We start from the raw sequence: 22,517 nt of genomic DNA, 5'->3' as shown, positions 1-22,517 counted from the left end.
AGTTTGAAACAAAATTCCTCTGTCTTGTAAATACCCTTCAGTCATGTAGGTCACAGTTACTAATCCAGGAGGACACTGACCCATTTTAAGACGGAGTCACACGCCTCATGGAGGCTTGAGGACAGCAATGCTCATCATCAGCCGCCAACCACGAGATCACAGGCAGGGGAAACACATTAGGGGGGTTCTGCAGAAACGCTTTCGACCACTTTAAGTGAGTCATAGAAAAACATGGCTAATCTCCTCATTAGTGACGCTTATACATATAGGGATGCCTGAATGTCAAGCATGCTGACAATCTCTCTGGAGTGCTGCCTGACTTTTAATGGAGATCTTGTTCCATCAACAAGTGTTTGTTTCCCTCGCCTGCCTATCTCCAAGTTTCTTTTCCTCCTCCCCATTCTATTGGATGTTCAGCTGTTGTGCTCAGTAGCTCTTTTGTTTGCCAAAGCATCCCTCGCATTGCTCCATGCCTGACTGGAGACAGTACCCGTTAGCACCTTCTTTATGTCCTAAGAACTGCATTCTGAGGAAAAAGGAAGATCTGTCGACAGGAGGTAAGTAGGTGTCAGAATACTTTCATTTGGGAACATTTGCAATCTCTGATCATTTATTTTCAACCTGAATTGTGTTCAACATGTCTTTAGAGCAGATCTGTATCAAAGGGGAACTCCAATACTCTTGTATGAAACGGTTTTAATAGTTAGTGATGCCACCTGTCAACTTTGGGCTTTTAAAATATTGGATTCTCATTAACCCCACCCCACCCCCCGTTGGGTGCTGAAAGGTGAGACCTGCGAGGTGTCACCTGAACTCCAGAGGGATGGCTTTCCGCAGACCAGCTGCCCAGAGGAAATCCCCAAGCTGGAGGAGATCAGGAAACGAGTCTTACTGGGAGAGCTTAATGTCAGAGGGGGAGTTTGTCCCCAACCCGCAACGTGCACCCCGACCCCAAAGCGCCATCGAAGGGGCCCGGCTGGACGACTGGCTGGAACACCTGCAAACCCTGCAGAACCCGACAGAAGCTCCCCCTTTGCACGATCGGACCACAACCACGAGGCGGATGGGCGATCCCTCCTACAGCAGGCGCTCGTCTTCATGTGAGAGTTCCAATCTGGGAAGCCAGGAGTCCATTCCAGCTGGGTTCATTCCTATTTCAGAGCACAGAAGGAGCTGGGAGAGAGCGCACATCATGGAGGCCCCCCAGAAAGAGCAAGCTCACCTTTGTAGTCTCTCTCCAGTCAAATTTGGGTGGTTGCCAATACAGAGAAAAGTGATGGGGTTGGATGATGGGAGCACCCCAAACCAGATGTTGGACCAATGTCCTGGCCAGGTAAGTCACACAAAAACATGATGGTGAATAAAACATTGTGTTGCTTATGGGCTCCTTGATAGCCAAATAACATTTTTGTGCATGGAAGAAGGTTATATTTACACCTAGAATGCTTTAATCTGGAACAGTCAATGCAAGAGCTAAAACAACTTTATAAAAATGGGTATTTTGGGGTCCTGTTTTCTAAATCTCTTTAGTTTGTCAACTACACAGTGCTCAATTGGAAACCATATCTAGAAAAATTGAAATTCAAACACACAATGAAAAAATGGGCATTTTCTGATATAAAACCCGTGTGTATTGAACAGAAAATGGGAATCTGCAATGAGAAAAACAATGATTGGATTTTTTTTAACCTGAAGTTATATCCAGCTATTAAAAATATTCAGTTACGTTTCAAGCAGATGCTAAATTAAAGTATTTTTAAAGTCGAATTGGTTTAATATTCGCATCAATAGGTGTCAAGGGCTTAAAAACACTATTGGTAAACCACTTATGTAATACCAAAATGCAATAAAATGTTTTATTTGTAAAAAAATTTTTTATTTTATTTAAGCAGAAACTCTTCAACAACACCCATTTTACTTTGTGTCAGGGCATGAACTTTTATTTTGGAGCTCTTATTTAGAAAATCGTTTCCTGTTTGGACAAAAGGCCCAAGCAAAGACTCTGTTTATGGCTCAATCTGGATTTGTGACTACAATTCATTTAGGTTGTGTAATTGTTACTGTTAACCCCTCAAGTGGGAGCTTTAGTGGGATATAGATGAGGCTGTTCTGAGCTCCACCACCGAGTGCCACAGAAAGCCATTAGTAGTCAAGTCTCAGTTGCCCAGGGAGAAGGCTGAGCTCTGGCATTCATGAAAACAGCTTACTCTGCAGGAACTCCACGCACTCTCCAAAGGTTTACGACTAATTTGATGCTGTTAAGGCAGAGAGTGAGCTTTAGGCCCTGGGAGGATGCAAGTCACTGTACAAGGCTAATTCTCTCTAAACAAAGTATTAGATGAAGAATAGAAAATGTGAGTCAAAATTGAGGAATGTCTGTGCAATAGGGGAACTGAGACTGAAATTACGCACATGTGGCTCCTAGGAAAAAAGTAATATCAAGTCAGCTGTGATGTCATAAAATGTCACTTTTTTAGAAGTCATAAATAACTAATAATCTTTAGAAAATGTTTATTAATGTGAGACATTTCCTCCATTTCTTTAATGTTCTTTTTTTTATACAGCTGAGGCCCAAACAACCCATCACTCCAACACTGCAGAAGAACCGAGCACCTCTCTGTAGGTTTGGAATTTATTACTTTATACAAAAATGTGTTCATTTAAGATAATGAGGGATTATTCAAAGTTTTTTCAGAAGGTTTTAGAGAACTAAGCAACAAAACAATAAAAACTGAAGATGGACAGCTTTAATGAATGTTCAGTGGTTCCATTGATTTTATAACAGACAGAGTGAAAGCAAAAATGTGTTTCTCAAAAGCAATTTTTTACCTACGAGCCTGACAAATCTTGAAAAAGACTGAAAACCGAATAAGCAGGATGGGGATTGAGCTGGGAGGCAGAAAGATAAGGAGGGATCCAGACTGATTGGAGCGGGAGGCTTGTTAATCTTCCAGAATGGCAGCCCCATACTCTCTGGGTGTGATCTAAAGCTTGATCTTTCAACCTTGTTCTTGTTTATACATAGATAATCCTGACAAGGCCCATGCTGCCTACAGAAATCAAGACGATCCATTTATATGGCTGCAATGATCTTGGATGATAGACTGTGCATTTGTTTAGGATATGTTAACCTTGTTGGCATTGGGATCTATCTATCTATCTATCTATCTATCTATCTATCTATCTATCTATCTATCTATCTATCTATCTATCTATCTATCTATCTATCTATCTATCTATCTATCTATCTATCTATCTATCTATCTATCTATCTATCTATCTATCTATCTATCTATCTATCTATCTATCTATCTATCTATCTATCTATCTATCTATCTATCTATCTATCTATCTATCTAACTCTGAAGAAAATGATAAGGTTGATGAGAAAAGTGGAGGATTTTCCTTGTGTAGGCTCATGTCTTTACTCCCCTTTGGGATATTAATGTCAGGTGTTCATTTGGAGAAAAGGTGTTTTAGATTTAGCCAATAAAAAAATAATTGGAGAGGAGGTTTTTGTAAAAGGTGTAAGAATGACTCAGTGAGGGACCCTTTAAAGTGAAGAAAATGAGATGTAATGTGACGGTAGCATGTGGAGTCTAGCGTCAGGAGAGCCGGAGTTTGATGAAAGTTCATAAAACACCTTTTTCTTCAGCTGTAACACAGCTGGCAAAGTCCTGTCCTCTGTATTTCTTCTTTTGTGGGATCTTTTTCCCCCAAAAAAATTGGGAAACACCACAAACTATCATCATTTAAGGGTTATCCTGAAGTGAAGCCACGTCGCCTTGGTAACAGCAGCAGGTGGAAACAGACAGGCTGGCAACATCAGTCAGCACTGGGAGACAGTTGTAAAGTTGCTTCGTCTCCTGAGGGGGGGTTGAAAAGTCACTCTGGGGTGGTGCTAGACTCACCTCACTGTGCCAGTGTCAATTATTGACGGTGTCAACATTTCCAGACTGTCAAACAGGCTGCTGGGTTGGTGTGTTTGCACTTGCTAGAGAGGTAGCAAACGTATCATGTGAAAAATCGACTTGTTTTGTGTTGAAACATAGATGGTGGCGGGGAGAGAAGTCACACCAGTTCCGGAGCTTTACGTGGAAGGACGTGGTGGACGCGTGATCCAGGCTCCCCATCTGATAAAGAGGTAAATTATATCTGCTTCTCAACCTTAAGGCCTTTTTAATCCAAACAATAGTTTTAAAGATTCCAAATTAGAATTGCCTGATATCTGATAACATCTAGCTTGTGATGTGATGAATTGGTCTAACTACTTTGCTATTTCCTGAAAGTACTTTTTAAAAACTGTCAGTTCAACTCATTTGTCACAAGGCCCAAAACAACTGTCAACATTCAGGAGACAAAAAAAGGTGCAGAATTAAAACCAACTTTTAAACACATTCCCCCCCCAAAAAAAGGATGAGCAGAAGTTCTGAGTCCAAAAATAGAAACACGAAGCCAGAAGCTGATGGAAAGCAAGACTGAAATGTCACAGAAAAAAAACATCAAGAATCTGGCACAGAGCAGGAAGAAAAAAAGAGGGGGAAAGGGATCAGTCATTCAGAGGGAGGTGATGACTAATACAACATAGATGAAGAGCAGGCAAAACTACAGGAGGTAGCTGGAAAGAACGAGCTTGACAATAAAACTACCATGTAAAGCATCAAAAGAATAAAGTGTTTCTCACCGAGAAAACAAAAAAATGCACTCAGAACCATGAAACCCAAAGGAGAAGGTTAAACACTGACTGAAGATGCAAATGCTGAAAGGGTTTTTCTTCCATTTGGTTTTCACACTGCGGGGACAAAACTGCTTTAATAGTGTCTGTCCTTTTGAGTTCCTACTTCAGAGTCACAGCTAGCTTTTTTTTTTTTTTTAAGTCAGAGGGGGAAAGCATCTGTGAATCAAGCATATGGTCACTGAGAAAACTCCAAAACCCCTTTTGATGATTAAACCAGAGGACTGTGTTTATAGTTTTGTAAACATAGGTAGGAAAAAAATTGGGCTTTGTGGTTCTTATTCATGAACCTACTTTCTGCTGCTGGTTCTTGGTTCCTTTCAGAGTCTGTGTTTAGCATAAATATGCAACCAGAGTGAAAGCCCCTGGAGACATGCAGTCCTTTAGAAAGAGCTGTGAGGGACATGTGATTTGTCTCACTGTTGATTCATTTCATAGCTAACTTTGTTGGCTTCTGTAAATGGTTCCAAAACACTAATACATTCATATATATGAGGTTCCATTTGTGCCAAAAATATCAAAATGTGTTTTTGCGTCTACTGTTGTGTCTTTGGTCCATTGTCTATGTCTACTGATCGTGTTTTTGCGTCCACTGTCTATGCTTTGGGCTCATTGTCTATGTCTATTGAACGAGTTCATTTTACATTGGTTCATGTCTATGTATTACTAAGCAATATCTTCTGCATGCCCATGATTCTTTGATTATTACTTTGTATTAACTTTGTGATGTATATGCTTGCTTTATCCTTAAACTTTATCTTTGTCATTGTCCTTATCCCATGTCGTCTAACTACGGCGTCAGGAAGATCCTTAGCAACCGTTGCTAGTGTCGTTTGCTACGTCGTCTCACCATGTCGTCAGGAAGATCCTTAGCAACCGTTGCTAGTGTCGTATGCTACGTTCTCTCACCATGTCGTCAGGAAGATCCTTAGCAACCGTTGCTAGTGTCGTATGCTACGTTCTCTCACCATGTCGTGTCCTTAGATCTTGTTGTATTTCAAATTTTGCAATGTTCGTCAGAGAAGTCTTTTGTACCGTCGATAAATTGTTTCCCGTATTATCACGGAACAAAACACTTTAAAAAAAAAAAAACTTTATTGACAATCCTTCAAACGCGCACTCCCAGAAAGAGGGGGGGGGGGTGCATGCGTACAACGGTTTCACGTTCCCGTTTAAAGTTATTTAGAGTATGGCTTTAATTTAATCTTGTGATAAAACTATTATTTCAAATTATTTTGAAAAATGACTGATCTTTATAAAATATGTTGTTACAAATCTGATGGATAAACGAGGATCAGACGGGCTAATAAGAGCCTTATACTGGTCCCGAGTGCGCCATCTCATGGTTACATAAATAGATTAAAAAGAAAAGCTCAAAAAACAGTCAGTTTTCGACTGTTATATTCATAATTAGTGACTCGACCCACTAAAATTTGAGAAGGTAACTCATCGAAGATATTTTAAAGGCCTCCTTGCAAGGCCCCCGTAAATCATTCAGCGGCGAAAAAATAAATATTGCCATGGACTAATGACTTGAGGGTTTATTTCTGAACAAATACATTAAATCAACACCAATGTGTTTGTAATTTTATTATTAATAAATCAGCCACGTTTTTCATGATCAGAACACAGCACATTCATAAATAGTCTTCGTAAAATGTTCATATTTATTATGTGTCATTCTCCGCGTTAAATAGAAGTAGTTCGCCTCCAGATCAGATGGTGGCGGTAATGCGCCACTTTGTTTTCGTGTCAAGCGTTGTATGCATGCCCCCCCCCCCCCCCCCACCCTTTCTGGCAATACGGCAATAGTACAGGAAAAAATTTACCGGCCGTACAAAGGACTTTTCTGACGACTTTGGCAAAATTTGAAAAACGAGAACATCTAACGACAAAACACGGGGAAACGTCGTAGCTAACGACAGTAGCAAACACCGTAGCTATCGACAGTAGCTATCGACAGCAGCTAACGACCGGAGCTATCGACAGTAGCTAACGACAGTAGCAAACACCGTAGCTATCGACAGTAGCTATCGACAGTGGCTAACGACCGGAGCTATCGACAGTAGCAACGCTTGCTAAGCTTGCTAAGTCCTGACGACAAAGTGAGACGACCAAAGACATAGACAGTGGACACAAAAACAGATTTTTGGCACAAATGGAACCTCATAGCTAAGTCCTGACGACAAAGTGAGACGACCAAAGACATAGACAGTGGACACAAAAATATGAGGTTCCATTTGTGCCAAAAATATCAAAATGTGTTTTTGCGTCTACTGTTATGTCTTTGGTCCATTGTCTATGTCCACTGATCGTGTTTTTGCGTCCACTGTCTATGCTTTGGGCTCATTGTCTATGTCTATTGAACGAGTTCATTTTACATTGGTTCATGTTTATGTACTACTAAGCAATATCTTCTGCATGCCCATGATTCTTTGATTATTACTTTGTATTAACTTTGTGATGTATATGCTTGCTTTATCCTTAAACTTTATCTTTGTCATTGTCCTTATCCCATGTCGTCTAACTACGGCGTCAGGAAGATCCTTAGCAACCGTTGCTAGTGTCGTTTGCTACGTCGTCTCGCCATGTCGTCAGGAAGATCCTTAGCAACCGTTGCTAGTGTCGTCTGCTACGTCGTTTCACGTGTCGTCAGGAAGATCCTTAGCAACCGTTGCTAGTGTCGTTTGCTACGTTCTTTCACCATGTCGTGTCCTTAGATCTTGCTGTATTTCAAATTTTGCAAAGGTCGTCAGAGAAGTCTTTTGTACGGTCGATAAATTGTTTCCCGTATTATCACGGAACAAAACACTTTAAAAAAAAAAAAACCTTTATTGACAATCCTGCAAACGCGCACTGCCAGAAGGGGGGGGGGGGTGCAGCGTACAACGGTTTCACGTTCCCGTTTAAAGTTATTTAGAGTATGGCTTTAATTTAATCTTGTGATGAAACTATTATTTCAAATTATTTTGAAAAATGACTGATCTTTATAAAATATGTTGTTACAAATCTGATGGATAAACGAGGATCAGACGGGCTAATAAGAGCCTTATGTGGTCCCGAGTGCGCCATCTCATGGTCACATAAATAGATTAAAAAGAAAAGCTCAAAAACCAGTCAGTTTTCGACTGTTATATTCATAATTAGTGACTCGACCCACTAAAATTTGAGAAGGTAACTCATCAAAGATATTTTAAAGGCCTCCTTGCAAGGCCCCCGTAAATCGTTCAGCGGCAAAAAAAATAAATATTGCCATGGACTAATGACTTGAGGGTTTATTTCTGAACAAATACATTAAATCAACACCAATGTGTTTGTAATTTTATTATTAATAAATCAACCACGTTTTTCATGATCAGAACACAGCACATTCATAAATAGTCTTCGTAAAATGTACATATTTATTATGTGTCATTCTCTGCGTTAAATAGAAGTAGTTCGCCTCCAGATCAGGTGGTGGCGGTAATGCGCCACTTTGTTTTCGTTTCAAGCGTTGTATGCATGCCCCCCCCCCCCCTTTCTGGCAATACGCGTTTGAGGGAATATCAAAATAAAGTTCATCTTAAAAACGTGTTGTCATGGTTAACCCTGACGTCTGCTTTGATAAACATTTCTTTTTCGTTCCGTGGTAGTACAGGAAAAAATTTACCGGCCTTACAAAGGACTTTTCTGACGACTTTGGCAAAATTTGAAAAACGAGAACATCTAACGACAAAACACGGTGAAACGTCGTAGCTAACGACAGCAGCAAACACCCTAGCTAACGACAGTAGCTAACGACAATAGCTATCGACAGTAGCTATCGACAGTAGCTATCGACAGTAGCAACGGTTGCTAAGTCCTGACGACAAAGTGAGACGACCAAAGACATAGACAGTGGACACAAAAACAGATTTTTGGCAAAGTCCTGACGACAAAGTGAGACGACCAAAGACATAGACAGTGGACACAAAAACAGATTTTTGGCACAAATGGAACCTCATACAAAAACAGATTTTTGGCACAAATGGAACCTCATACATATAAAAAACTTTTTCATTCAGTAGGAAATCAATATGTTGAAATGATTTATTTTGCATTTAATTTAGCATTTAATTTTGTCATACTTCTGTCTGCATCACTCTTAAATCCCTGGTTATTTATGTTAGGATGTATTTTTGAGTTACTTTTTGGAGCAATACAAATTTTGTGAGCTTCATTTGAACCCAATATATGTTTTTCTTTTCCTGAGTTAAAATAATCCAGAAACAAGTTAGTCCCTTTTAAACTTGGAGTTGGGTTATTTTTTAACTATGGAGTTTTTAGTGTGCTTGATCCTACAGTGCTTCTTTTTCCTTACTCACTTATGCACATTATTTTCTATTTTCCATGACAATCTGACACTTGTTGTCTTCCCTTTAACCCATTCACGTCGCTATTTTGCAATGTACGCTTAAATCCAGGACTGCACTAAATTTAGCACAACCTTGTTTGAATTTTTTTTAAATATAATTGAAAATAAGGTAAGGCATGAAGTGATTAAACTGTCATATTGAGGAAATAATTTGGGCTTTTGAAAAGTAAATTGCTTCCATATTTATTTGGGATTTTTTTCTACTTTACAAATTTCTCTGTTTAATATATTTAAAACTATTTTCTGTGACAAATGATGTCCTTCTTTTTAGTACAAGCCCAGCTTCTTTTTATTTACAGATCTAAATCATACATAAAAAAACAGATCTTTTTTTCGTTATATTACCCAATAATTTCACAATAAACCTGAAACTGTCCAAAAAAGCTATTTTTTTGTAAATGTCATAATTTGTTTTTTTTTTAAAACATAAAACGTAAAAACAAACATTTTTTTCTCTCATAACAAATATCTAACACGTAGAGACAAACTAAAATAAATCCACAAAAAAAGCAAAGTCAAGGTGAAAACAATGTGAAAAATGTCTAAAAACCAATGAAAGCTCCTCTAAACTACAATGTGCCAACGATTTATTCCAACAAATATGTGTCATAACTCTTTTAAACCAAAATTTTCTAAGCTAAAACCTTTCACGTTAGTTCACATTAAAGGGAAGGAAGGAACCTTATCATTTCTAAGTCACTGTAATCAATCAACATGACTGGCAAACTCACCGGTGAGTTCAGAGATCAACAAAGGGTTAATAATCTGGTGCTCCCACAAATAATCTCAAAAATTTTAAAAGATTTTCCTCTTTTCAACCACACATCACCGGAACTAGTTTGAAAAATTGAGGCTAAAGTCAGTATTTAAAAAATAAAAAGTAAGTAAACAAATAAGAAATATTAAACGTTGTGAAACTTTTTTTGGGTTGAAATGATTTTATTTCTCATCTTTCCAATTAAAATAAGTACTCAGTTTTAGTTGAGGAGAAAGTCGTTGTTACTTTGTCAGGGATTCGTCAAGCTGTGTGCTGCTATCAGGGCAGTCGTTGTGTCAAGCACAACCTGGGGGTGGAGGGGGGGAGCAGTCGTCATCTGACGGGAGAAGAGACAGGAATTTCCCCCAGGGAGACAAGTCAGCTGACCTGCACCTAAAAAGCCACATTAGAGAGATTTATTAATGTTTCATGGCAAATTAATTTAGGCTATGCTCCAAAAATGAATGTCAATTTCAAGCAGATGCTCCTGTTGCCAAGATGAATTTACAGTACCTGCTTTACTGGGTTGATTGATGACGAAACATTTAGTGTTTGACATTACCAATAAAAGGAGAATGTGATGGGATCTGGGTGTATAATTAAGGGTTGTTATCTCTTTCCCCTGCATGCATGCTCTAGGTGCCAGAAAAAAGTAATCTTCCTGATAATGAGAAGGACAGACCCCTCAGCTGGCAAGCTTTAAGGAGGGGTTGGATGACCAGCAGGACGTCCGTTCTCCCTGGAGTCAACAGGAACGATGACCTTCTCTCTGGGACCAGTTCAGACCAAAGCAGGAAGTCTCCTTTGCTGAATACTAACAGCCCCAAACCTTCCCACCACTCACCTTTTATTTGCACAGCTTCTGCTGATCCCTACAGTCATCATCCCACTTTGCTCCAAGGCGAAACGGGCGCGCTCAAGCCACACAAGCCTTTGCAAAGGACACACAGTCTTCAGCCTCTGAAGGCCACGACCCCTCTGACTCAGAAAGGCAACGCAGAACCTTCACAGGCAGGTTCAGAGGTGACTACTTTGATACCTCAGAACAAAACCAGCATCTCCTCGATCACCATCTCCTCCAGAAAAGTGAGCAGAACAGCCAGTCTACCTGGATGTACCACCAGCACTCCTTCATCCCAGACTTCCAGTTCCCCCTCTCCCACCTTAGATGAACAGCCCATGGATCCAAACTCCAGGCAGCTGAGAGTGCAAAGGAAGGCCACTATCGTCAAAGTCACAGAGCAAAGGGTCACATCCAGTGCTGCGCCAAACATTGTCAGGGCCAAGACTCCACCCGAGGGCCAAGGGTCGGACACCGTGGTCCGCAGAAGAAAGGCCACCATCATCAAAGTGACAGAGCACAAGGAAAGCTACAGTCCAGCCAAGGCTCCATTCAGAAATCCAGAGTACAGACACAGCTACACAGAGGGAGTGTTTCAGAATAAAAGCACATGGGGTCAAGGAAGCCATTCAGGAAGCAACGGAGTCCGTTTGATTTCCCCTTCAAACTCCATCTCTCGACCAAACACTTCAGACACAGAGAAACATGACACTCTGCACACATCGACTCTGAGTCTCTTTGTGAGCAAACCTGCTGTCACAGCAGGGCCTGTTTTCTCAGAAGTTTCTCCAAAAGCTTCTGGACGGAGATCGGACACACTGCACAGACCGCTGAGCTGCTACGGCAAATTAACTGGGCACTTTGAGTCGAGCCAGGAGAACCGAGCCCAAACAGATGCCAGGAAATGGAGCCTGGGATTTGTTCAGGGGACTCACAGAAACTCTGGGGGCAGTGGATCCATCAACACTAGCCGTGCAGCCAGGGAAGCAGGTCAGTCGGGGGCTGACACCCAGACGGCAAACCGGGAGGAAAAAGTGAGATTAGAACCATCAGTAGATAGAATGCGGAGAACGTCACCAAGTCTAACCCTCATCAAGGCCCCTGGTAGGTTTCTCTGTCCCGTATGATTATTCCTTATCAGCCTGCAGCCTCCCTCCGCCTCTGATCTCTGTTTTTCAGAAGGATAACTGGATCTAAATAAAATGTCCTCTGTGCCAGTTTGTGCATTACAGTTTGGTGTAATTACACCATCGCATGTTTGACATCATCTTTGAGGTGTGCCGAATGCTTGACAAGCATTTTAACGTTGTTTTTATGGCACCCGACTCTCATGTCAAAGATTCGTGCCTGCTTATAGCAACATATGTGCGAAGGCCTCATCATCACCTACACATTCTCTCATTTTCACTTTTTTCATGGTCTCAGCAGGAAAAACTTTGCATAGATAATTTATCGCAACACTTCCCCAAAACCTGCAGCACGAGCAGAGCTTTAAGCTTCACTTACTTCCATACAGGAAGTTGGAAGAAGATGTTCAGAAAACCAACATAATGATGTGTTTTTGATGTTTATAACTTGTTCTTGCGGGATTTTTGTGATGATGGATGACACGTATTAAGAAGATTAAGCTTAAAATTACATTTCTTTGTATTTTTTCATTCATATTGTTGTGAATCGGGAGGGGAAAGGGGTTGGGGCTCCATGCTAATGGCCCACTGGTAACGCTTTTAAAATAAATTAAAATAAATTAAAAGATGGGTTTATTCTTCCTCTAGTGGGAAATGTAATGTAATTGTTTTTAAATTGTCCTCCTTCCCAAAACATACATGCAAATTGATGTTTTTTTTGTTTTGTCTGGGGCATCAGTATTCCTTATCTGAAGTTTAACTGATTGCATCCATTTCCAGGACATGTATTAGTATGGAGTCTGTGCAAAATGCAAGCTTTTATTAATTATTAATTTCTTTCTTTGAACAAATCAAAGGCTACATTTTTTTGATAAAAATCTAGGCTTAGATGAATAATACAAATTTGTCCTCCTAATAAGAGGTTTTTCCTCATTTGCCTTGTCTTTTCTGTCCTTTAGATTATTCATTAGTGTTTCATTATAATAGTTAAGATCATAATCAATTAGCTGTAAAGCCAGAACCCAAGCAGGGAAAGTTCAGGGCTTTTTTTTTTTTAAATACGCCCCCTAAAAAAGGTCAGCGTTTCTGTTTTACTCATCAAAGGCCTCCTGCTTCACAGATCCCCATTCCCATCAATCTCAGGCGGAAGTTCTTGCCCTAAATGCAGCTGCCATCATCGCAAACATCAAACTCCAGAGACAATTCAATCAGAGGAGGATATCAAGTGACAATTTGGAGGAGTCCATAGCGTCACCCCAAGGAGATCCTGGTAAAAACACACCGTGGTTCACATTTTGGATGTACACTGCTACTGTTTTTACTGATGTTTTGTGGCAGAGTTCTTTATGCCTGTTTCCGGATAGTGATACTTTTGTGCCCTAGGGCATTGTCACAGGTGTGCAGGGTTCAAACACAATCCATTTCTTTTTTTCTTATCTCAGAGTTTAAGGAGGAGAGGAATACAAAGCTCCATCCTGAGCAGAATGATCACAACAAGAAGCCTCTTGCTACGTTTGTGCCGCTGAGGCTCGACCAGCAAAGGTCAGATGACACCATTTCTCTTCAGGTGAGGTCATTTTCTGAGTTAATAAAAAACAAAAAAAAAACAAAAAGGTTTCCTTTTCCAAGAGAATATAGTTAATTCTGGGGCCACACTTGGAGGGAGCACAATCTTTTTTACACCTGTTTCCTCTGTGTGCCTTTGAGAAATATATTTATTCCAATTTGTAAAGGTTTTAAATTGTTCAGTTTTTTTTTTACTTCAGTAAAACTTTTAAAAGATAAGTGGCAATCAGTGTCACATAAAGCAGGCATGTCCAAAATCCGGCACGTGTTCAATTTTTTTAATTGTGATTGGTTAATTCCCTCATTAGTCATTGTGAGACTGTGACATTCCTGTTGCGGGACACTTCTATGACTAGCTAATTTCCTCAATGTAAATAATAAACAGAAAGTTTAACATTGCTTGTAACACCGTGGACCAGAGAATTGGGAAAATGTAATTTAATATTAGGAGATGCAGGGTAAAAAAGTGGGGTTTGAATTGTTTCATTAGTCTGCGACGTGAGTATGGCTGCAATCTGACACTGCTCAGTTGCAAATGTTTTTCAGAGGAGTGGACAATAAAATGAATGTGAGTGAAGAGTCTTAAGGGTCAAATGAGAGGATCAGACCTATTTGTTTCTCTGATCAAAACCAAAATGCTTTGTGCTTTTAAATGAGACATCTGACTTCCTGGTCACTTGATTTACATATAAAAGTTTACAGTTAACATTAAATAGTGTGTAACATTTCAGATTTACAGGTGCCTTAATCTTTGTTTTTTTTGTTTGTTTTTTACAGACATTTACTTCATTTTACACTGAACAAAAATATAAACCCAACAATATTGTTTTTGCTACCATTTGTCATGAGATGAACTCAAAGATCTAAAACATTTTCTAAAAAACAAAATAACCATTTCTCTCAAATCTTGTTGACAGATGTCTATATCTGTGATGGTGAGCTTTCTTTTTTTGCTAGGATATTCCATCCCACCTCCCAGGTGTGACACAACAAAAGGCAACTTTGGCTGAAATCCGCCTGAACTTGCTTACTCTGGGTATGTCGGTTCCAAAAGACCGGATATGAGTTCACATAATTACGCTCCACTTGGTAACCCTGGGTTAATGCGCGTGCACGGCAAGTACATGAAGGCATTCTCAATGGATCGCAGATTTCCGGAGTCACCATGGAAACGCGTGAAGAAAAAGAAAAGTGCTATACGCCAGTGAGACTGAGTCGGAGACTTTAATGACGGCGTATAAAGATTATACGCCCACAAAAAAAAGAAATACGGCTGCATAAGCAAAAGAGTTTCTGCTTGGAGAAAAAGAACGGACAAAGTAAACGCACGAGTTTCTATCTCATTTCTATTTTCATTGTGACGCAAAATGCTCTTGTGGGATCTAGATAGATAGATCGAAATCCAACTCAATAATTATTTATACAGTTCAAATTTACATATTTATCTAACTAAATGTTATATTACTTCAATTCATTTAAATGTTTTTCCATCTTAATTTATTGTACTTGTTGAACTCTGATATGCCTGAGTTTGATGCTGCAGATATTCTCATTTTTATCAAATTGAACTGAAAGACACAGTGTGGACTTGTAAATTTTATCATCCATTTGCTAATCATGACTCTGACTTTAACTTCAGTTATTGCAATACCACACTGCACTGGGGGTGGTGAATAAACTCATCATTCTCTCCGTCCCTCTCACTCATGCTGCAGAAAGAATTAAACATTCCAGGAGAAAATAACTAGACAAAACCCAATAAAACAGCTACACAACAAAACACATTTGGTCAATAACCAACACTTAAACCCAAGTCCATCCAGACAGGCAAAGGGAAGGGTATCCCACAATTCCTTGCGCTGCCAAACAGCAGCACCAAAGTTACACCTACTTAATTGAATTAATTTGAATGAAAGTAAAATAGCTGTTTGATAACTACGTGTTATGTTTAAGTTGACTTAACTAAAAAAAAAGATTTCTTAACTGAAGCAAATAATTAAGTTGGATCAATGTTAAAAGGTTATTTTTTTCAACATCCATACGTGGTCTTCTCACCCTCTCATGGTGAAAAAAGTATTATCTGAGCTTCTTCATCCACTAAATTATCTTCAAATGGACATGCTACGCTGCTTCACCTCTCTGAAAACAAACCAACCATCTACTAAACCTGCTCAAGACCAGGTTATGTTCAGAGCATGAGTTGCTATGGCAACTTGACATACCCTGAAACACAACTCCATGTTTGGAACCGAAAGCTGAGGTTATCCGTTTCCTTAGCCTCAAACTTACCGTGGTAACTCACATAACCTGCTTTTTGGAATACCCTCCAGATCCACCCCCAATAAAACAAAGTGACATGTTTAAGAAGTAAGTAAGAAGTCCTTTTACTGTGGCCAGTCTAAGGCACACCTGTGCAATAATCATGCTGTCTAATACGCATCTTGAGGTGGCACACCTGTGAGGTAGGATGGATTATCTCAACAAAGGGGGAGTGCTTACTATCACAGATTTAGACAGATTTGTGAACAAGATTTAAGAGAAATTGTTATTTTGTGTTTGTAGAAAATGTTTTAGATCTTTGAGTTCATCTCATGACAAATGCGAGCAAAAAGAGGAGTTGCTTTATATTACTGTTCAGTGTAATTCTAGTCTTCTAATTAGAAATTCACAGTAACTTTGGTAAAAAATATATTTCGATTTCTGTTTTATGTGAAGAAAAGAGAAGTTTCTCATTGCAAAAATCTTTCATTAAATATTTTGTTTGCTTTAAATGTTGTTATAAGGGCTCACATTTTTACCTCACCAAATCTGGCCCTCCATGCGAAAGGTTTACACAAAGGGAACGATTACACACACGCCTCTTACAGATTTAAGTTGAAAAGAGTTCCAAAAGAGGCATAAGCATGACTGTTTTGTCAAGAAGAAAAATGTGTTTCTGACTTTGACAGCAGGCACTGCAGCTGTCCAGACCAGACTTCATCTTTCAGTCCCAAAGCAGAGTGCGAGAGTTGGAGCGAAAGGCCCAGGAGAGGAAGCAGGGCTCGGGTTTTGGGGACCAGCAGATGGGCGCTGAGCTCAGTCAGAAGGGAGACTCCAGCACCCAGTGTACCTCTGTGAATGGTAATGTGCGAGCAGCCGGCCTCACCTCTCATCAACCGTCACTGTGCCGTCCATTGTCCCTGTGCAGCTGCAGTGGCTGCCTGCCACTCCATTAATCACAAGCACGCTCATTTAAAAATAAGGCAACAATGTATGCCAGAACTGCTTTTCAGGATTCTTTGTAAACTGGTATTTATTTAAATTTATGCTTCAGAGCACTATCCTGTTTTTCTATTGGAAAGAGTTTCAAATTTCAAATTTAATTACAGTTCTTGAGAGGCTTTTTTTGCATGTTTTTTGACATTACAGAAAGTAAATGTTCATAAAACACAACTATTTAACTAAAAAAAAAAAAGTTTTATATCATAAATAGCAGAAGTTTTATTCAAAAATCTATCTCAACTTATCCAGTCCACTGAGCAGAAGATTAATCCTAATACTAGGGAATAAAAGCTTAATGTGAGAGATAAAGAAACATTACTAATAGTACAGAAGTGTAAGTTAATCGAAAAACGGAATGAACATTAGCATTCAGCTGAATGACTTTTTAATGTTATGATTCTCCTCATGTGCCAGGCTTTGGAAAACTGAGATTGCAGGACTTTTACTGCCTCCCACTGGCCATAAAAGGAAGGCACATTTGTAGTTTAATGTCTGTCAATACCCAGAAGAAACAAAACTCTGATTTATTGATCTCAATTTAGAAAAATAAAAAAACATATTGCTACTTTCTAGACAAAAAAAAGTAAAAGTTTGAATTTCATACACAAATGTAAAGTCAATATCTGTTTGCGACCATGCTGGAAGATTTTCCTGGCATCATTCTCTTCTGTTACAGGTAGAAGTGATTGAGTGAGATGCTTCCATTGGTTTTGGTCATTCATTATTTCTTTCTGTGTGCTTGTTGCATGGGTGCTTGAATGTGTGGATGACTGCTGGTGTTTCCAGGTGACCCATTTAAACCCAGAGGCAGAGCCACTATGCAACCCCAAATGCATACCGGATCCCACAAGTGAGCTCCATCTTCATTCAGAGACAACTGGTTCCTCTTCGTCATAAGCAGTTTTGTCCCCTTTATTGCACAACTTTTGAAGTACCTGTTTATATTTTAATTCACCAAAAGAAATGTATGCTACTTTTGTTTTCTTTTATCCGGACTCAGGTCCCCCCCCCCCCCCCCCCCCCCCCCCTTAATTTTATGTTACTTTTGTTTTGTATTTTCTTACTCAAACTGCCATTAAAATTGTTCACATTGTATCCTCATATACAATTTCAAAAATATCAATTTTTTTTGATTGCATTTAAAAATAAAAATATAAATAACATTGGGGAAAAAAGATTTGTGTGTGTTTTTAAGTAAATCGTTGTATTTATGTAAATCAGTATTTTTGGATTTATATATGGACTTGATTACAGGAAGAAATGAGCATTAACCTTTCATTGCTCCAAATCATGGAAAACCTTTAATGTGTCACAACACCAAAAGAGAAGACGCTTTTCTGCTAGATTAATTAGGATCTCTTCCAGATGCCTGAAAGTCGACAAAAAAAAACAGAAATGAATGCCACCATTTCTATTTGGAAAGAAGAGAGCCTTTGTCTATTGCAAATGAAAAAAAGTGACATGTGCAAATGAAGCAACAAAAACAGTTTGGAAAGCTGCTGTCTCCAAACCAGAAGGAAAGTGTTTCTATTTTAATTAAGGTGTTTTTTTGTTGACAGGAAACTGCAGAAAAAGCATCTTAAAACACTAAGGCTTTTGGTGCACAGGAGAGAAAAGAATTAAACGAGATTTTCTAATTGTTTTTCAAAAATAAAATCATAATTGTATTTATCAAAAATAAAAGAAGACTAAACTTTAAAAATTCAAAGTATAAATATCAGAATAGAGCTTTGGAAAGTAGGCAGCATAATGAAAAACTTGCATCAGTTTATAAAACAATTTAATGCATTTTCCAATGCGTGTCATGAAAGTGTGTTTATTTGGCAGAAAGCAAGTTGAGCTTTTAAAAAATGTATCCATCTGTTTCCTTTTTGTGCAAAGAAAGACAACGAATCGTGAGAGTCTGACATTTCCCCCCCAAATTAATCCAATATGTCAAAGTATCTTTTAACAAAATTATGCATACCTCCTTTCATGAGAAGTAACTTAAAATGTATAAAAATGTGATTAATTCAGTTGTTTCCGTTATAAAAGAATGTCCTTAAAAATGACAAACATTACCTGAAGTAATTAGATAGAAATTCTCCTTGGATGAGCAAATAAAGTTAAGGAAAATATAACAATTCTATGAAGTGACAAAATGACAAATATCATAATCAAGACGTGAAATGGGTTTATTTTCCAGTTGTGTGTTCCTAAACCCAGAAAGCCCACATATGTGTGCTGAAACAATGCAATTATTCTGAAAAATACTTCAGCCCAGCAAATGGCTTTACAACAGATTGTCAGAGTCTCGCAAACACCTGTGTGGAGAAACTCTACACAACATTAATTTTATGAATGGCCTGCAAGCAATTGAGCAAGCAATAACAACCTTCTTCTTGGAGGCTCAATTAAACCTCACAAGGATGCGTCCTGTTGCAATAATGACCAACATACAAAGATTTATGTACTAATAATACAGCTTTTCTTTATTCGGGGTTGTTCATCTTGGTGAAAATGAGGGCTTTTAGCAAATGACTGAAAAAATGTTTTAAAGTAGATAACGTACTCAACATTGTTATGGATGCTTTTTGAAGCCGATGTTTTTATGTGAAAGATTTAAGTGGAGATTGTCATCTATCAAAGAAAAAAATATTTTTTTTTTTAAGTGAACTTCCTTTATCCACATAAGGTAATGTTTAGGGGTAGATTTGATTTTAGCCCATCTATGCAATGCAATTATTCTGTAATTCCACCAGAGGTCACTGTTGCCTAATTCTTTTTCACATGTACTTTTTGCTTAAAGATGACTAAATCTACACATTCTAAAGAGACATTCTTCATCATGTAAAAAAGTGGTGTTTGGATTTTTCTCTTTTTATCAAATCGCTCAAAATAAAGACCATTTACAAGATTCAGTGCAGGCTGTGCACTCTTTCTCTTAATGGCAAAGAGGAACCTGTGAATGCTGCCATTGTGTTGACTGCATGAGGCCTGTGTTCTTTGGGAAACAAAAGGCCCTTCAGTAAAGGAGAAAGCTACAGTGCGATGCCACCATTCAGCCAAGCGTCAAACAGAGTGGGTGCCCACACACAGCAGCTCCACCCACACTGCCACTGTGGCTGATAACACAAGCTGGAAGGGGCGATTCCTGGGGGTTCTTCTGCAAGAGGAGCTGGATGCGTGAGCAGCATGGGTGAGAGAGGTTTCACTCCTGCTGCTGCTGCTGCAGAGCTGTTATTAAAATGTGAGGAGTGACAGGTGGAGGGTTTTTATTTTCTTGTTGACTTGCAACCTAAAGTGAAGAGGCAGCTTTATGCAAGTGAAAGCATGTGACTGCGAAACAGACGGAAAAAAGTACACAGTGCACTTTGTGATCACGCTTAAAGCAAATAATCAGCACAAGATAAAGCTGTTTTTTGTCTGGTAGGCTTCATTAAAGTCATACATTTTAAAATCAGTTTTCCACCAGGACAGCTCCAGGAAGTCGCTTTACTTTCCAGAACATGTCAATTTCAAGACTGTCTTTATTTTTTTTTTAGTGTTTGAATGACCTCAACATCTCCTTCATATTAACTATCTAGAAAAAAAAAACATTTTATAATTTCAAGGGTCCTAATTTAATCAGTTGGGCTGACGTATTTATGTAATATTTAGATGTTTGTTTTATAATTTTTGAATAATTGTTTTGCACTGATATGCAGATTGTGATTGATGCTCTGCTGGGATGAAGTAGATCTCATGAATTCTAAAGATCTCAGCCTCAAGCGCTGTGGTCCTCCGTGTTTTCGAAAAAATAAATCAACTTTTGAATTAAAAAGGAAAGGGTGGCCAAATGAAAGTGTCTGGTTATAGTGTTGTGATTTAAATGAAATGTCACTTTGACATTCAGACTAATAACCCTTTCAGTTCATCATCTGATGTGGATTATCTGATGGGACGTAACCTGCCATCGTTCCGTGAAGACCCCCCCTCTGATCCTCTGTGATGTCCAGTGGTGCAATAATTATAATTTATCAGTTCTCTCCTGGATTGTGTTCAGCCGTAACCCCCATTAGTCATCCAATAGGCGAAGAGAGAAATGCTGGAGCTTAGTGCCAGCTATTAGCTCGTGGATGGAGGAATGTGACCTCTTCTTAATGTTTATGGACAGTGCAGCTGAATGGAGCCTTTGTCTCTGTCTTTGTTTCATAATGGATCCGGCCCCTGCATTTGCTGGCTGAGACTTGATCTGAAGTGAATGTACCGAGGTGCAGCTCATCACCGTGTTGGAACTGGCTGAATTACAGCCATGTGTAAACATCTATTTAGTGGATAAAAAAGAACAGAAAAAAGCCCTTCAGTCCATAACTTATGATTGTTATTTTATTTATTAGCCTTTAGGTTGACGACGTTTCATGGTCTAGCTGTTTCATTTGTTCTCATTCTCGCTGGTGGCGAGTAGAAAAACGATTTTATGATCACTGTTTTATGCCAGTGCCTCTGCATGTGTGGGTAAAGTAGTTAAAGAATTTATGTGTTCATGATGGTCATTTTAAAGCTGAAAGTAAGGTATAATAAGACAAATATAAGTTATGGTTCTGCCTGGATAAGGCAATTTACTGTGTGTGATTGCAAAACGAATGTGTGTTTGCGTTAAATGAAGATGCATGGAACCCAACCACTCAATAGATACACATTTCTTAGAATATAAAGAAGCGATGGCATAAGCGTTAAGCATTTTGTTTTTACAAGGTTATAACCTCTAATTTTTCAAAGTAAAAACTATAAGAAAAGGTTATAGTACTGAAATGTCTGTTTTACCTGGTTTTATTTACAAAAATCCCACTCTGATCATCTATTGATCTACTTTAAAAGAGGTCCCCAGTGGTCTTTTAATGAGGATGATGCCGTTTTTAGTCAAAATCGAAAAACCTGTGTCGTGTTCTAGGACATAGTTTCTGCAGAGCAGCAGGATTTCATCCAAAATTCGCCACTGAGTTCAACTCATTTTTTTCATCTGCTTCTGATAAATAAAGAAATAAAATAAAACATCACAAAAAAAACCCTCAAAAATGCCATTTTGAGCATGATTGTCTTAATATATGTCCTACCTCATAAGGAAAAATGCTACAAGAACATGTTAAAAACACAACTGTGGGTTTTTTTGCAAATATTTAGAATGCAACACATCTATGTCTGAAACCAATACAATTCACATTTGCAGCTTCCCCACATGATACGATTCTAGGTGAAAAGGGTTTATTTTTATCCTGAATATAGAAAACAGGGAGCATAAAGAAAGTGGCATGCCTGGGGACCTTTCTCCATGTCTGCCTGCTCAGCCACGCCCTCATTTCCATTTCTCATACAAAGATTTTTTTTCATTTGTGTTTTCTTATAAAATTGTCACAATCACATCAAGTTGTTTGTTTCTCTGCAAATTATGATATGACAACAGGTTGTTAAAATTTTAGAAGCATGCATGTTTTCACTCTACAGTGCTGGATTCAGCTTCAAACGAAATTATTATAAGCCTTTGACTAGATTACTCATTTAAGCCCGCTAAACTGGTAATTTAAAAACGTTTGGAAACCTGGGTTAGTAAATTCAGCAAAAGTATAAAGCGATGTCCGGAAATTGCACTTTCAGTGGTTTCAAAATAAAAGCTTTGAGTCAGGATAGAGGTTTTGCCCATTATTTCCATTGAAACAGAAGTTGTGCTTTTTTTGTGGTTATCAATGGTTCTTTATTCGATTTTACTATATATATATATATATATATATATATATATATATATATATATATATATATATATATATATATTGGTATGGATAAGCTCTAATTAAAAAAATGTGTGAAGGCGTTCAATTTTT

General features: G+C 38.6%; 1 protein-coding gene across 3 annotated transcripts; it reads left to right on the top strand.

The window, feature by feature from the left end:
* Positions 1–103: 103 nt before the first annotated feature.
* On the top strand, positions 104–17,856 carry LOC105356574. 3 transcript variants are annotated; one of them, XM_023949703.1, is made up of 9 exons: positions 104–557; positions 788–1,333; positions 2,565–2,619; positions 4,053–4,144; positions 10,525–11,830; positions 12,974–13,123; positions 13,296–13,420; positions 16,371–16,539; positions 17,467–17,856. In XM_023949703.1, exons 2-9 carry the CDS (start codon positions 824–826, stop codon positions 17,532–17,534), a joined length of 2,475 nt encoding a protein of 824 aa, XP_023805471.1. In that variant the 5' UTR covers positions 104–557; positions 788–823; the 3' UTR covers positions 17,535–17,856. The 3 variants fall into 3 exon arrangements, with proteins under 3 accessions (XP_023805471.1, XP_023805469.1, XP_023805470.1); XM_023949701.1 differs by having other exon boundaries at positions 105–557; positions 16,368–16,539; positions 17,467–17,855; XM_023949702.1 differs by lacking the exon at positions 104–557 and having other exon boundaries at positions 592–1,333; positions 16,368–16,539; positions 17,467–17,855.
* The last annotated feature ends 4,661 nt before the right edge of the window (positions 17,857–22,517 follow it).

The sequence above is a fragment of the Oryzias latipes genome, chromosome 19 (assembly GCF_002234675.1).
Source record: "Oryzias latipes chromosome 19, ASM223467v1".
NCBI lineage: Eukaryota > Metazoa > Chordata > Actinopteri > Beloniformes > Adrianichthyidae > Oryzias > Oryzias latipes.
Note: the sequence above shows the minus strand (reverse complement) of the source record. Positions and strands in the feature narration are given on the sequence as shown.